The sequence below is a fragment of the Cricetulus griseus genome, chromosome 5 (genome assembly GCF_003668045.3).
Source record: "Cricetulus griseus strain 17A/GY chromosome 5, alternate assembly CriGri-PICRH-1.0, whole genome shotgun sequence".
NCBI lineage: Eukaryota > Metazoa > Chordata > Mammalia > Rodentia > Cricetidae > Cricetulus > Cricetulus griseus.
This window is the reverse complement of record NC_048598.1, coordinates 96,036,875-96,050,268: the sequence shown is the minus strand read 5'-3', so window position 1 is coordinate 96,050,268 and position 13,394 is coordinate 96,036,875. Positions and strand designations below refer to the sequence as shown.

The window sequence follows — 13,394 nt, the reverse complement described above, 5'->3', positions numbered from 1 at the left end:
GCTTGGCATTGACAGTGCTCCTCAGTACATAGTAAGTTTGAGAAATGATGGGGATAAAATAATACTGCTATATTTATCTCTTTAAAAAATTAAAGTGTTTATAAATTTCACATATCCTTCCTATGGGATGGTATTCAAATACAATCAGGAAGTAGTTAGTTACTTCCAAACATTCATGCTGCTATCGCCCCAGTGGGAGCATCTTGCCTGGCAGGTTGGCATTGTATTAATTTTTCACAGGGTTCAGAGAGGTTAGACTGTTGATAACAGTTCTCTCCTGGTTGGTACAGAGCCTTCCAGAACCATGAATGTTAGCCAGAATGGAGAAACCTGAAATGTTTATTTCATCCATTCTGAAATCTTCAAAACCACTTTTCCTTTTGGAAGATTTAGTTAGGAAAAATCATCCCTCTATACCATAGGCGTTCCAGTCTGTCTTGGTCATGGGATAGTTTTGCCTTTTAGGGGACTCATGGTAAAATATGGGAATGTTTTTCTGTTGTTACAAAAGGAGGGGGATACCAGTTGAATCTAGTGCACAGTGTCCAGGATGCTTCTCAGCGAACTGCAGGGCCCAGTGGAACAATGTGCATCGCACATCAAATATGACTTGACCCCAGATGTCAATATTACCAACATGGAAAAACCGAGTTCCTGGTGTACGTGAATCCCACTGTCTTAGTGCTCCTCAGTTGTATGTAGTTCCTTGTGTATGTTTGAAGCCTCGTGGTATTTCTTACATCCACTTTGCCATGTTCATTGCTACTGTTCTTGTTTAGCTCATGTTTCTGCAGTCATGCTGGTGAGACTTTATGGGTGTGGCTTCTGACATTATTAAGAGATGTAATCTCACAGCCATCTCTCTGATCCTCTGGCTCCTAGAATCTTTCTCCTCAATCGTCCACAATGTTCCCTAAAACTTAAATGCAGGAATTTTATTTCTAGGAAGGAGCACATTGATTAATTATCCAATACCAAATAGTCACCTTTAAAAACACACATACAAGTAACATTATACAGACTGAACATACACACACACATACACATGCGTGTTTACATACATGTTCATGTTATGTAACAACAATTAATGAAAAAATAGGTCATGAATTTGAAAGAGAGCAAGGAGGGTTTGCAGGGAGGAAAGGGAAGGAGAAAATGATTATAATTATATTCTGATCTCCCCACAAATACCATTACCAAAGCATCTTAATGGAATAAAGTGTTTATTTTGCTTACAGTTCCAAGTTATAGCCAATCGATGTAAGAAATCAAGACCACAGGAACTCAAAGTATTTGGTCATATTATAGCCACAGTCAAGAGCAATGAGCGATGGCTTTATGCACACTGTACTCAACTAAATTTCTTCACTCTCATAATCCGCAAGCTTCTGCTTAGGGAATGGTGCCACCCACAGTGCCTGAGTCTTCCCACTAGTCAAGACAGCTCTCACATGTATACTCACAGACTACTCTTAGACAGTCCCTTACAAGTGTCCCTGTAGGCTTGCCTCCTAGGTGTTGACAGTTAATACCAACCACCAAACCACTTTGAGAAGGCTGGGGGAACACCTTTGAAGAGAATGAACCATCTGCTCAGTTTCATAACCTATGATATCAACCTCGGTTTCAATTCTATCTTAACTGATGGGAAACAGTTTGTGGGAATAAAAAAAGTCATCACGGGATCAACAAAGGACAATTTGTTGCAAGATTGTTTTGTTGTAACAGGAGAGGTGTGTACAACTGTTACACTGTGGGCTCAGGAGCAGGCAGGGACCAGTTTCTCCACATAAGAAGTGGGCTTTGGATGATGTACGATGGGGAAGCATCAGGTCAACTAACTTCAAGTGGGATATCCTGTGTGGTCAGTCAGGGGTGATGATGACTTTCTGCTGCTCATCCTAAATTGGAAGAAGAGACATCAGCTGGGAAGCTGTCAGTGATGGATCATGTCCTGGTAATTTGGGTGTAACAAATCCAGGATCAAAGCCTGGTGGATTACTAGAGACCAGAGTTCCATGTGCAATGGACTGGTCACAGTCAGTCTGTGAATCTGGTCTACCCATCCTCTGTTTGACCTTGCAGATCAACTCCATCCTTCTCACCTGGACACTGTGGGTGCTGAAGCAGAAGCTTTGCAGTGTTAGCTCAGATGTCTCGAAACTCAAGGACACCAGGTATAGCTTCTTTTTACCCTCACTCCTTTCCCTTCCTTCTTCTGACAGAGTCTCACCACTCACCCTTCTGTATATGTTGTGTGCATGTGCAGGCGCATGCATGCTATGGCACATGTGTGGTTTGGAGGATCCTTTGTTGAGACAGAGTTGTTTGTTGTTCACCAATATGCCAGAGCATCTGGATTAATGCTCCTGTCTCCTCCTTTCTCATCACAGGGGCACTGGGGTTACAGATGTTCATGTTATGCCCTGGGCTTTATGTGGGTCCTCAGGATTTGAACTCAGGTTCTCGAATTTGTGCAGTCATTTGTTCAGCCACTACCCATTGAGCCACCTGCCAGCCTCTGTCATCTTTTATATGCTCATGACAGGGAAGTGATGGGGCTTGCATAGAATAGCAGAGTTCAGGTGACAAACTTCCCATTCCATCAATACCATTTATGATCTGTGTGGCAGTACGGTGCTTACATGACTTTTGCAAAGCTGTTTATTTATCTGTAGAAAGGGGATAATGATATGGTTTGCTTTAGGGAGCTAATAAAGCATTGCCACAATTGCTGGGAACAGCAAGCCTTCCTTAGATTTCAACTGTTGATACACTCAGAGTGAGCACCTGCACATGCACACAAAAACATGGACATACATGCACAATGCACACACATGCAAACATGTACATACATGCATAATGCACACATATGCAAACATGGATATACACGCACAATGCACACACATGCAAACATGGACATACATGCACAATGCACACACATGCAAACATGGATATATTCACAGATTCACACACAAATATGGACATTGTCTGCCACTACCTTTGGGGGCCGTTTTTTCAAACCACCACAGAAATACGTATTATGCATGAACATACACTGGACATATGCACACATATAAACATGGATACACATGGATAAATGCATACATATATGCATATAATGCAAACATGTACACGCATAGTCACACACCCAAGTATGTAAAAAATATGTATATATATATGCATGTACAACATGCACATACATGCTCATGCATACACATAAACAAGGATACACACACACATGCATGCAATACAACATGCACATGCACTCACACACCCAAGTATACATATACAAGCATCAACAACACGCAAACACACGTACACACATGTACACACCCACACTCTCACATGCACATAGACACATGCATTCACATGCACACACATGCACATGTATGCATACAAAATAAACATCCATACACACACACACACACACACACACACACACACACACACACACATGCATTCATACAGTCACACCATACAGATACCATACACACATACACATGCTCAGAAATACATACACACACCATGCAAAGCCTGATTAATATTCAAAAATGCTTGTCTAGTTTGAGGGAGACTATATACTTCTTTAGGACAAACAGGTCTAAAATCCATGATTCTTGGGTGCTAGGTTTGCTCAGTGTGCCACACGGTCTAGCCTAAATCTCTTTCTCTGGCTGGGGAGTCAGTGTGAGATCCCAAGTCATGTGGAAAGTGTGAGGTACAGAGAGGGTCTCACAAATGTTAGAGAATTAGCGAATCAATGATTCACTAATTGACCCTGGGCCCAGACCATTGCTCAGGACAGCATGTGGTCACCCGCTTTCCTTCTCTTCCTCCTCCTCCCCGTATTATGTTATTTTACAATTTGTTCTCTTTCTCTCTCTTTCTTAGTCTAGTCTTGATATCGAAATAAATTTGATCATTCAACAAATGACATTTGTTTGGATTTTTATTTATTATGAAGTTCATAGGATTTACGCATATTTGTCATCTATCAGCGCCTCACTCCTTCTCATGGCAGTGTAGTATTCCATTGACTGTCTCACTCCTCATGGCAGTGTAGTATTCCATTGACTGTCTCACTTCTTTTCATGACAATGTAGTATTCCATCGACTGTCTCACTCCTTCTCATGGCAGTGTAATATTCCATTGACTGGCTCACCTCTTTCATGGCAGTGTAGTATTCCATTTTCTGGCCCACTCCTTCCCATGGTAGTGTAGTATTCCATTGAATGGCCGTGCCACATTTTCTTTACCCTACATTTATTAGGCTGAATATATAATATGTCCATTAATTAGATATGACATATATGAACTATCCTATATTTATCTGTTTTATTCTATGGTATGCTCATTATGGTGCCATATCTTATATACCCTATATTTATCTATGCTTATTTTATTCATTATTTTGATGAATATTTGATTATTGTCTTCCTTAAGGAGGAGGAAAAGAGAATAACTGCTTTGTATGTATGGTGTTTCTTTTCTTGTAATGTGTGCATTCCATTTGTAAGATAATAAAAAGGAAAAAAAGATAATAAAAGGGACTTGGAACTATACAGAAGTGATTGCATGATGTGTGATTGTACTCAAAGCCACTGAGTCACCGGTTTTGTTCTTCAAATGGTGAATTTTGCCTCAACGGAAGAAGGAACTCTCAGTATTTTATAACCACAGATTTACCTTTCACATGATGAGATCTAAGTGCCTGGACAATGAACCCATGTAGCCATTCATTGCTAAACCAAAAATCTATTCAACACACACACACACACACACACACCTTTAAATCCATGTGTATCTCTGGACAACAGCATTTTAATTGCCCATAGAACTTGATTTATTTATGCCAAGACAGCAAATTTTACTGTCTGTATCCCCAGCATGGTGCTGAGCCCCTTGGGGTCGTCTTCAGACAGTGTCAGGTGTCTTCATGGAAACCATACCAGCTCTCAGGACAATTCATTTTGTAAACATTATCTTCCAGGTTGCTGACCTTCAAGGCCATTGCCCAGATCTTCATCTTGGGTTGCTCCTGGGTGCTGGGCATTTTCCAGATTGGTCCTATGGCGAGCATTATGGCGTACCTGTTCACCATTATCAACAGCCTGCAGGGTGCCTTCATCTTTCTCATTCACTGTCTGCTCAATCGACAGGTATTTGGCTGCCACCTTGCACCTGCCTTTCTGCTTAGAACCACCCACTTCATAAGCTTGAAGCAGATCCACTTCCCTATCTAGAATGCCATGTTGTGTGTACATGTGTATTTGTGTGTATTTTGTGTGTTGCATGTATTTGTGTGCATGTATGTTTTGTGTGTTGTACACAGGTGTTTACATCTCTGCTCTTGTTTCTGTGGAGGCTAGAGACTGACATTTGGTGTCTTCCTCCATGTCCCCCTCACCTCTAGCATTTTATTTAAATTGATATGCACCTGTGTGTGATCTCCTCTTGGAGCCGTTTCACCAAGAGAAAGCCAAATTGTGAATTCTACATTTCTCTCCTCATGCCTCCTGTCTGTCTTCAGTCTGTGGTCTGTTTGGCCTACATGTGGTATGTATTGGATCTGTCTGTATTGCCTATATGTATCGTCTATCTATTGTGCCTCTATGGTAATTACTCTGTGCTTATTGAACAGTACAGAAAACACAGCATGGAAAAGGGGACAAGGAATTATTTACAGAAATATTTGACAGAGTTTTACAAGGGGAGAAGTTACTTAATGACCATAGCTGACCCAGGAGAGCACTCAGAATTTCAGATCTTATTGACCTGTATCTATGTGGGTTTTTGCTTCAGATTGCTTTCAACCTGTTTGCTGCTCTCAGCAAATGATTGACACAACACACACACACACACACACACACACACACACACACACACACACACACAATTCTAGGTCAGGGACCTGGGGGGTACATAATTTAAGATTAAAGCTATGCCTTTGGCTTAGATTTAAAAAACTGATGCCATGGGCAATTCAAGGCACAGTCAGGTTGGTTACATTGTTCTCTTAAATGCAGGTTAGACTTACGAAGGCTGAGCACATGGTAGGATAGAGGGCTGAACACATAGTCTTAGGTTATTTCAAGGTATATTATTAACATGGTTGCAAGGTCTGGGAAAAGTTCAGTGTCTTCAAAGGCAGATGGTATTTTTGGGAGGATCTGTCACCTCACCTATGTATATGAATGTAGTGCCTGTAGCGGCCTGAAGAGTGCTCTGGATCAACTAGAATTGGAGTTGTGGGTGTTCGTGAGGCTCCTGACATGGGTATTAAGATCAAAACACAGGTGCACAAGGTATACTCTTAACCACCGAGTCTTCTCTCTAGCCCTTTAGTTTTTTTTGAGACACAGCCTGTTACTGAGCCTGGACCATCTATGGAGGTAGACTGGTCAGCCAGCAGGCCCAGCAAGCACCTTTCTGTCTCTGTCTACCCAGAAGTGGGATTGCTGGTGTGTGAAACCATGTTGATGCCCCTCCCCCCCCCCAAATTTGCTTCACGTTTGAGAGTTTCGTACATGTATACAATGAAATATGTTCATACCCAATCCCATTCTTACCCCCAGCTTCCCACATTTTCTTGTTAACATGTTCTCCAACAAGCTTCATGTTTCATGACTTGAAAAACCCTACTAAGTCCAGTTAGTGTTTTCCATGGGTGTGGGAACATCGATTAGAGTATAACTCCAGAGAAGAAAATTTTCTCTGTCTTAGAAATGATTAATTGCCAATCAGTCCTTAGTAAGGGGTGGGTTCTATAGGTATTTTACCCATTCCAGGTTAGAATCTGGCTGGCTTGATCTTGTGCAGACACTGGCAGCTGCTGAGAATTTATTAGTGTGGTGGAATGACATGTCCAGAAGACAGCATTTCACAGGACCCCTCCTCTAGCTTTTACATTCTTTCTGACCTTATTTTCCATGATGTTCCCTGACCTTTGGTGTGTTGAGTGATGCATGTGTCCTGCTTAGGGCTAAGCATCATACTTGTGTTTGTTATGTTGGTGCTGGAGATCCAAACTCAGGAGCTCATGTTGTACAGCAAACTCACTCACTGGCCCAACCTCTTGCTTTGTTTGTCTCCATCTCCAGGTGCGGGGTGCATACAGGGAAGTCATCATCAGAAAGACTGAGTCCAGCTCCCATTCCCAGACATCAGGCATCTTACTGACATCTATGCAATCCAATTCCAAGATGGTAAGGGAGTGACCATGTGTTTCCCATTGGTGCTGCCTAGAAGGGACACACTTGCTCAGCAATGCTGAACAATGCCTCACGTCAGTGCTATGACTGCTAAGTGTGCTCATGTAGAATTGTAGGATGGGGATATTAGAGCAGGATGCTTAGGTTTATACCTCATCTTTAACACTTACCAGCTGTGCAACTGCATAGGGTGATAAACAGTGATGCAAAGAGAATGCACACGCTAAGGATTTTATCCTAGTCAATGGTCAATGAGACTGCCAGGGAGACGTTCTTACTGATTCAAAAGAATGTGATGACCTACATTCTCAAGTTCTGTGACCAGCCTAGTTGACAAGTGACAGGTAGGTGTATTAGTCAAAGAAGGCATCTTAATTACTTTTTTTGTTGTTGGGACAAAATACCTGACAGAAGCAGCTTAAGAAAGGGGAGTTATTTTGTCACTGTTCAAGGGTAAAGTCCATTAAAGCAAAGAACTCATAATAGCAAGAGCATGGGGCAACTGGTCACATGGCATCCCAGTCAGGAAGCAGAGAAATGAACTCCGGTGTTTGGCTCAGTTTTCACCTTTTTATACAGCCTACTCTCCCAGCCCATCGAATGGTACTTCCACATGTAGAGTGGGTCTTCCCGTCTCAGTTAATGTAATCTGGATGACCCCTCACTGGTATTGCCAGAGGCTTGTCTCCTAAGTGATTCTAGAATATGTCAAGTTGACACTCAGTCTTAACTATCTCAGATGGTGTGCACACACAGTATGGCTTTATTCTGCTACAGAGAAAAAGAAAATGGAGTAATTATTCAGAAACATGATTAGAACTGGAGATAAGGGTTTTAAGTGCAATCATCCAGACACAGAAGTAAAAATAATCATATGTTGTCAGTACTCCGTGGAATTCAGGTAATAAGTGACACAAAATTAAAAGCATAACCATTTGGGAGGAGAAAGAGAATTGGTGGGAATAGAGAGGGGTGAAGAAAGGGAAACAAGTGCATGATATGTGTACATGAAACATCACAGAGAAACACATTATTTTGTTCAATGCACTAATAAAGAAAAGAAAATAACATATACATGTTTACACACACACACATTATATAATGTTTGTTTTATTGAGTAGATTTTGCATCATGCTATGACTTCACAATTCACCTAATGCATATCAAATATTAGGTTATATGGGTCCGTCTTAGTTTCACTTCCTGTGGCTGTGACAGAATACCCCGAAAAAAGCAACTCTATGGAGAGTTTATTTTATCCCACAGTTTTAGATAATAGTTCATCTTCAGGGAAGTTATGGCAGTCAGATCTTGAGAGAATTGGTCACTTGTATCCACAGTCAGAAGCAGAAGCTGAGAGCAATGAGTTAAAGCATGAAGGCTATTGATCAGCACACTTTGTCCACCCTTACACAGGTTAGAATCACTTTTTTAGGGATTGGTGCCACTCATAGTGGGTGGCTATTCCCACATCAGTCAGTGTAATCACAACAGTCCCATAGGCCAACCTGATCAGAACATCCTACATTGAGACTCTCCAGGTGACTCCAGATTGTGTCAAGCTGACAGGTAAAATTTACCAACACCCTTGACCAAAGTGGGAGGCCGGGAGAGGAAGGAGAGCCTTCATCTTGTTGCTGTTGGAAGCAGAAACAGATACCCAGAGCTAAGCACTGAACCACACTACTGGGATTCAGTTGTGGAGAGGGAGGAGGGATGAGCAAAGGAGCCAAGACAGGGATGGAGAGACCTGCAGAAACAGTGGGCTTGACCTACTGATAGCATGGAGACCCTGGTCATAAAGCTGAGGAAGCAGCATTGGATCAAACCAAGCCCTCTGAATGTGGGTGCCAGCTAGGAGGCAAAGACAGTCTATGGGACCTCTAACAGTGGAGCCAGTCTTTATCCCTAGAGCACAATGGACTTTGGGAACCCATTCCTTATGGAGGGATACTATTGTAGCCCAGATACAGCAAGGAGGGCCTAGGCCCTCCCCCAAATGATTTGACAGACTTTGAAGGTCCCTGGTGGGAGGTCTCACTATCCCTGAGGAGGAGTTGGGGGGTGGTTTGGGGGGGTTGGTGGGGAACATGGAAGGATGGGAGGGTGAGGGTATGGGAGAGATGGATATGTAAATATGAGTAGTAATTAAAGAATTAAAAAACAAAAATTTAACCATCACAACTGTCATATTCCTTGGTAGTGTACCACTGATGAATTACTCACACAACAGTAAATCACCAACCTACTACTCCAAAGATGATCACACAAGTTAGTAGTTAAACTCAGGGGGTCATGAAGAAGGGCAATCATGACTAACATTTCAATGTTTATGCTTGTAGTCCATTTCTGCATTGATCTCTTTGTATGTGTGATACTGATGCCCCTGCAGACAAGACATTAAAGATAATTTTTGGAACAATCTGTTTAATTGATGATGAGGTCATTTTCTTTTGTGTTTTTCAGGGTTAGCATCATTTCTTGCTTTTAAATATACTATGGAGCAACATTTTTGAGGATTGTAAGTGTTTTCAGGAGCCTACTTTTATTCACTCTCTGGCTTATGAAAATTCAAGATCTCATGAGTGGGGAACTTTCTTGTAAACTCAAAGCATGGATGGATGGGGCCAAATTCCAAGGGTTTCACGCAGCAAGGAGAAACACGAGTTTCTGCCCCACATAAGTTTTTCTTCTGTGATGTACAACTGTGAGGTCACACACGTTTTGAAAATAGCATGTTGTACTGTAGTGGCACAAGTCTTACCTTTTTCTGCCTCCTATGTCCTTTGTTGGGGGGCTACAGGCATTTTCATCTAACATCTGTCATGTATTGGACACAGAATAGCTCTCAATAAACAGTTTGTTATCTTTCTGAACAATATATCTATCTGTGATTTACCACTTGATGGTTTCCTAGGTGTATGCATTGATCATATCCAACCTAATTCTCCAAATCCTCTGGGCAAACCCAATGTGTTCCCCTCTTACAGTCACATTCTATCTGTCTTGTAACTCAATGAGTTCAGTTAATGCTTCTGCCATCCGGGGTATGGATGGTCATGTTGATATTGTGCATTGATCAAGTGTAGTCCACACAGCTGCAGTGAATTCATGAGTACATTGGTCATGCATGTCCAGAAGACACATCTGTCCTCCCCATCCTCCAGATCATATATTCTTCCTATCTCCTATTCCATAGTTTTCCCTGAGTTAGGGACTTCATATAATTTTATCACTAAGAGTCAAGCATTCAATAGTATTTTTACTCAAAACTTGGACGGACAAGTTATGAATCTCTACATCTTCCTGATTTAAAAGAAATGATCAGTAAAACCACCCTTGGAATACCAAGCAAGCAATATCACACCTAAATATCCTTTGACTGATGAATGGATAAGGAAAATGTGATATATATATATATCCAATTGTACCTGGAGGAAGTACAACAACCAGAGCTCCAGGCCCCAACTATACTGACTAGGGGAAGAGATAGGGAGACGGCAGTGTAAGAACACATTCAACAACACAAAGAGCAATATGGCACCACCAGAAACGAGTGGTCCTACATCAGCAAGGCCTGAACACCCCAACACAGATGAGACAGAAATAAATAACGTTAAAAATAACTTTATGAAGATAATGGAGACTCTTAAAAAAGAAATGAAAAATTCCCTTAAAGAAATGGAGGAAAAGACAAACAAAAAATTGAAAGAAAATCAATAAATCCCTTAAAGAAAGCCAAGAAAAGCAATCAAACAGGTCCAAGACTTGACAACTGAAATAGAGGCAATAAGAAAACACAAACCAAGGGAATTCTGGAAATGAAAAATCTAGGAAAATGAACAAGAACTACAGATGCAAGCATAACCAACAGAATGCAAAAGAGAAAAGAGAGAATCTCAGGTATTGAAGATATAATAGAGAAAATAGATTGATCAGTAAAATAAGATGTTAAATTCTTAATACAAAACTTTCAGGAAATCTGGGATACTATGAAAAGACCAAATCTAAGCATAATAGGGATAGGAGGAGAAGAATTCAAAAAAAGGAAGAAGAATTCCAGCTCAAAGGCACAAAAATATATTCAACAAAATCTTAGAAGAAAACTTTCCCTTCATAAAGAAGGATATGCCTATAGAGGTACAAGAAGCTTACAGAATACTATAGACTGAACCCAAAAAAATCCCCTCTCCATATAACAACCAAAATACTAAACATAGAGAATAAAGAAAAAACACCAAGAGCTACAAAAGAAAAAGTCCCAGTAACATATAAAGACAGACTTCTCAGAATCCCACCTGAATTCTCAATGGAAACTCTGAAAACTGGAAGGTCCTGGGCAGATGTTCTGCAGACACTAAGAGACCACAGAAGCCATTCCAGACTACTATACCCAGTAAAGCTTTAAATCATAATAGACAGTGAAAACAAGATATCCTATAAGAAAACCAGATTTAAACAATACCCATCTGCAAATCAAGCCCTACAGAAAGTACTGGAAGGAAAACTCCAACCCAAGGAAGTTAGCTATACCCCCCAAAACACAGGGAACAGATAACCCCAAACCAACAAACCCTAAAGAAGGGAAACACACAAGCACTACCACCACCACCAACAAAACCAAATATAACAGGAATTAACAAGCATTTGTCATTAATATCTTTTTTAAAATTTATTTATTAGTTCTAGTTAGGGACCAAGCTTGTTTCACATGTAAGTCCCTTCACCCTCTCTCTCACCTCCCCCATGTCCCTCCTCCCCCAACCTCAGCCTACTCCCCATCCACCCACCACTCCCAAGGCAGGGTAGGGCCCTCAACGGGGGCTCTGCAAAGTCCACCAAATCTTCCTGTGCTGGGCCTGGGCCCCCATTTGTCCAGGGCCAGAGTGTATCCCTTCACATGGGATGGGCTCTCAAAGTCCCTTCTTGCACCAGGGAAAAATATTAATCCACTACCAGAGGCTCCCTGGAGTGCAGAGGCCTCCTTATTGACATCCATGTTCAGGGGTCTGGATCAGTCTTGTACTGGCCTCCCCGACAGCATCTGGGGTCGATGTGCTCTCCCTCGTTCAGGCCAATTGTTCCTGTGGGTTCCTCCAACCTAGTACTGACCCCTTTGGTCTTCATTCCTCCCTCTCTTCAACTACATTCCCGATTTCAGTTCAGTGTACATCTGTGGATGTCTGTCTCTGCTTCCATCAGCCATTGGATGAGGGCTCTAGGATGGCATAAAGAGAAGTCATCAATCTCATTTTAGGGGAAGGGCTTATAGGTTATCCTCTCCACCATTGCCTGGATTTTCAGATCGTGTCATCCTTGTAGGTCTCTGGAGATCTCCCTGGTTCCAGATCTCTTCTCGGACCTATGGTGGCTCCCTCTGATATGGTATCTCTCATCCTGCTCTCTTTCCTCTATTCTTTCCCCCAACTCAATATTTCTGCCCCTCCATTTCCTCTCCTCTACTCCTTTTCTTGTGCTCTTATTGTGGCAGCACCCTCTCCCCAACCATCATGCTCCCAATTAGTTCAGGAGTTCATTCCACTTCCATTCCTGGGGACCACTTATCCCTTAGAGTCCTTCCTGTTTCCTAGTTTCATTGGTGAAGAGGATTATAGGCTGGTAATCCTTTGCTCTATGTCTAAAATTCATATATGAGTGAGTACATACCATGTTTGTCTTTTTGTGACTGGGTTACCTCACTCAGAATGGTTTCTTTTAGTTCCATCCATTTGCCTGCGAATTTCAAGATTCCATTGCTTTTTCTGCTGAGTAGTACTCCATTCTATAAATGTACCACATTTTCTCAATCCATTCTTCAGTTGAGGGGCATCTACGTTGCTTCCAGTATCTGGCTATTACAAAAAATGCTGCTATTAACATGGTTGAACATATGTCCTTGTTGTATGAACATGCACTATTTGGGTATATGCCCAAGAGAGGAATGGCTGGATCTTGAGGTAGACTGATTCCCATTTTTTCTGAGGAACCGCCATACTGATTTCCAGAGTGGTCTTACAAGTTCGCACTCCCACCAGCAATGGAAGAGTGTTCCTTTTTCTCCTCATCCTCTCCAGCATAGATTGCCATTGGTATTTTTGACTTTAGCTATTCTGACAGGTGTGAGGTGGTATCTCAGAGTTGTTTTGAGTTGCATTTCTCTGATGGCCAAGGATTTTGAG

At 41.7% G+C, this 13,394-nt stretch overlaps 1 protein-coding gene across 1 annotated transcript in view; it reads left to right on the top strand.

The window, feature by feature from the left end:
• Positions 1 to 13,394, top strand: part of Adgre1 (adhesion G protein-coupled receptor E1) — a 90,289-nt gene that overhangs the window by 64,996 nt on the left and 11,899 nt on the right. Inside the window, exons 19-21 of the mRNA XM_035445847.1 lie at positions 2,086 to 2,177; positions 4,995 to 5,163; positions 7,105 to 7,209. Of these exons, the coding sequence (XP_035301738.1) occupies positions 2,086 to 2,177; positions 4,995 to 5,163; positions 7,105 to 7,209 (366 nt within the window). The remainder of the gene's footprint in view (positions 1 to 2,085; positions 2,178 to 4,994; positions 5,164 to 7,104; positions 7,210 to 13,394) is intronic.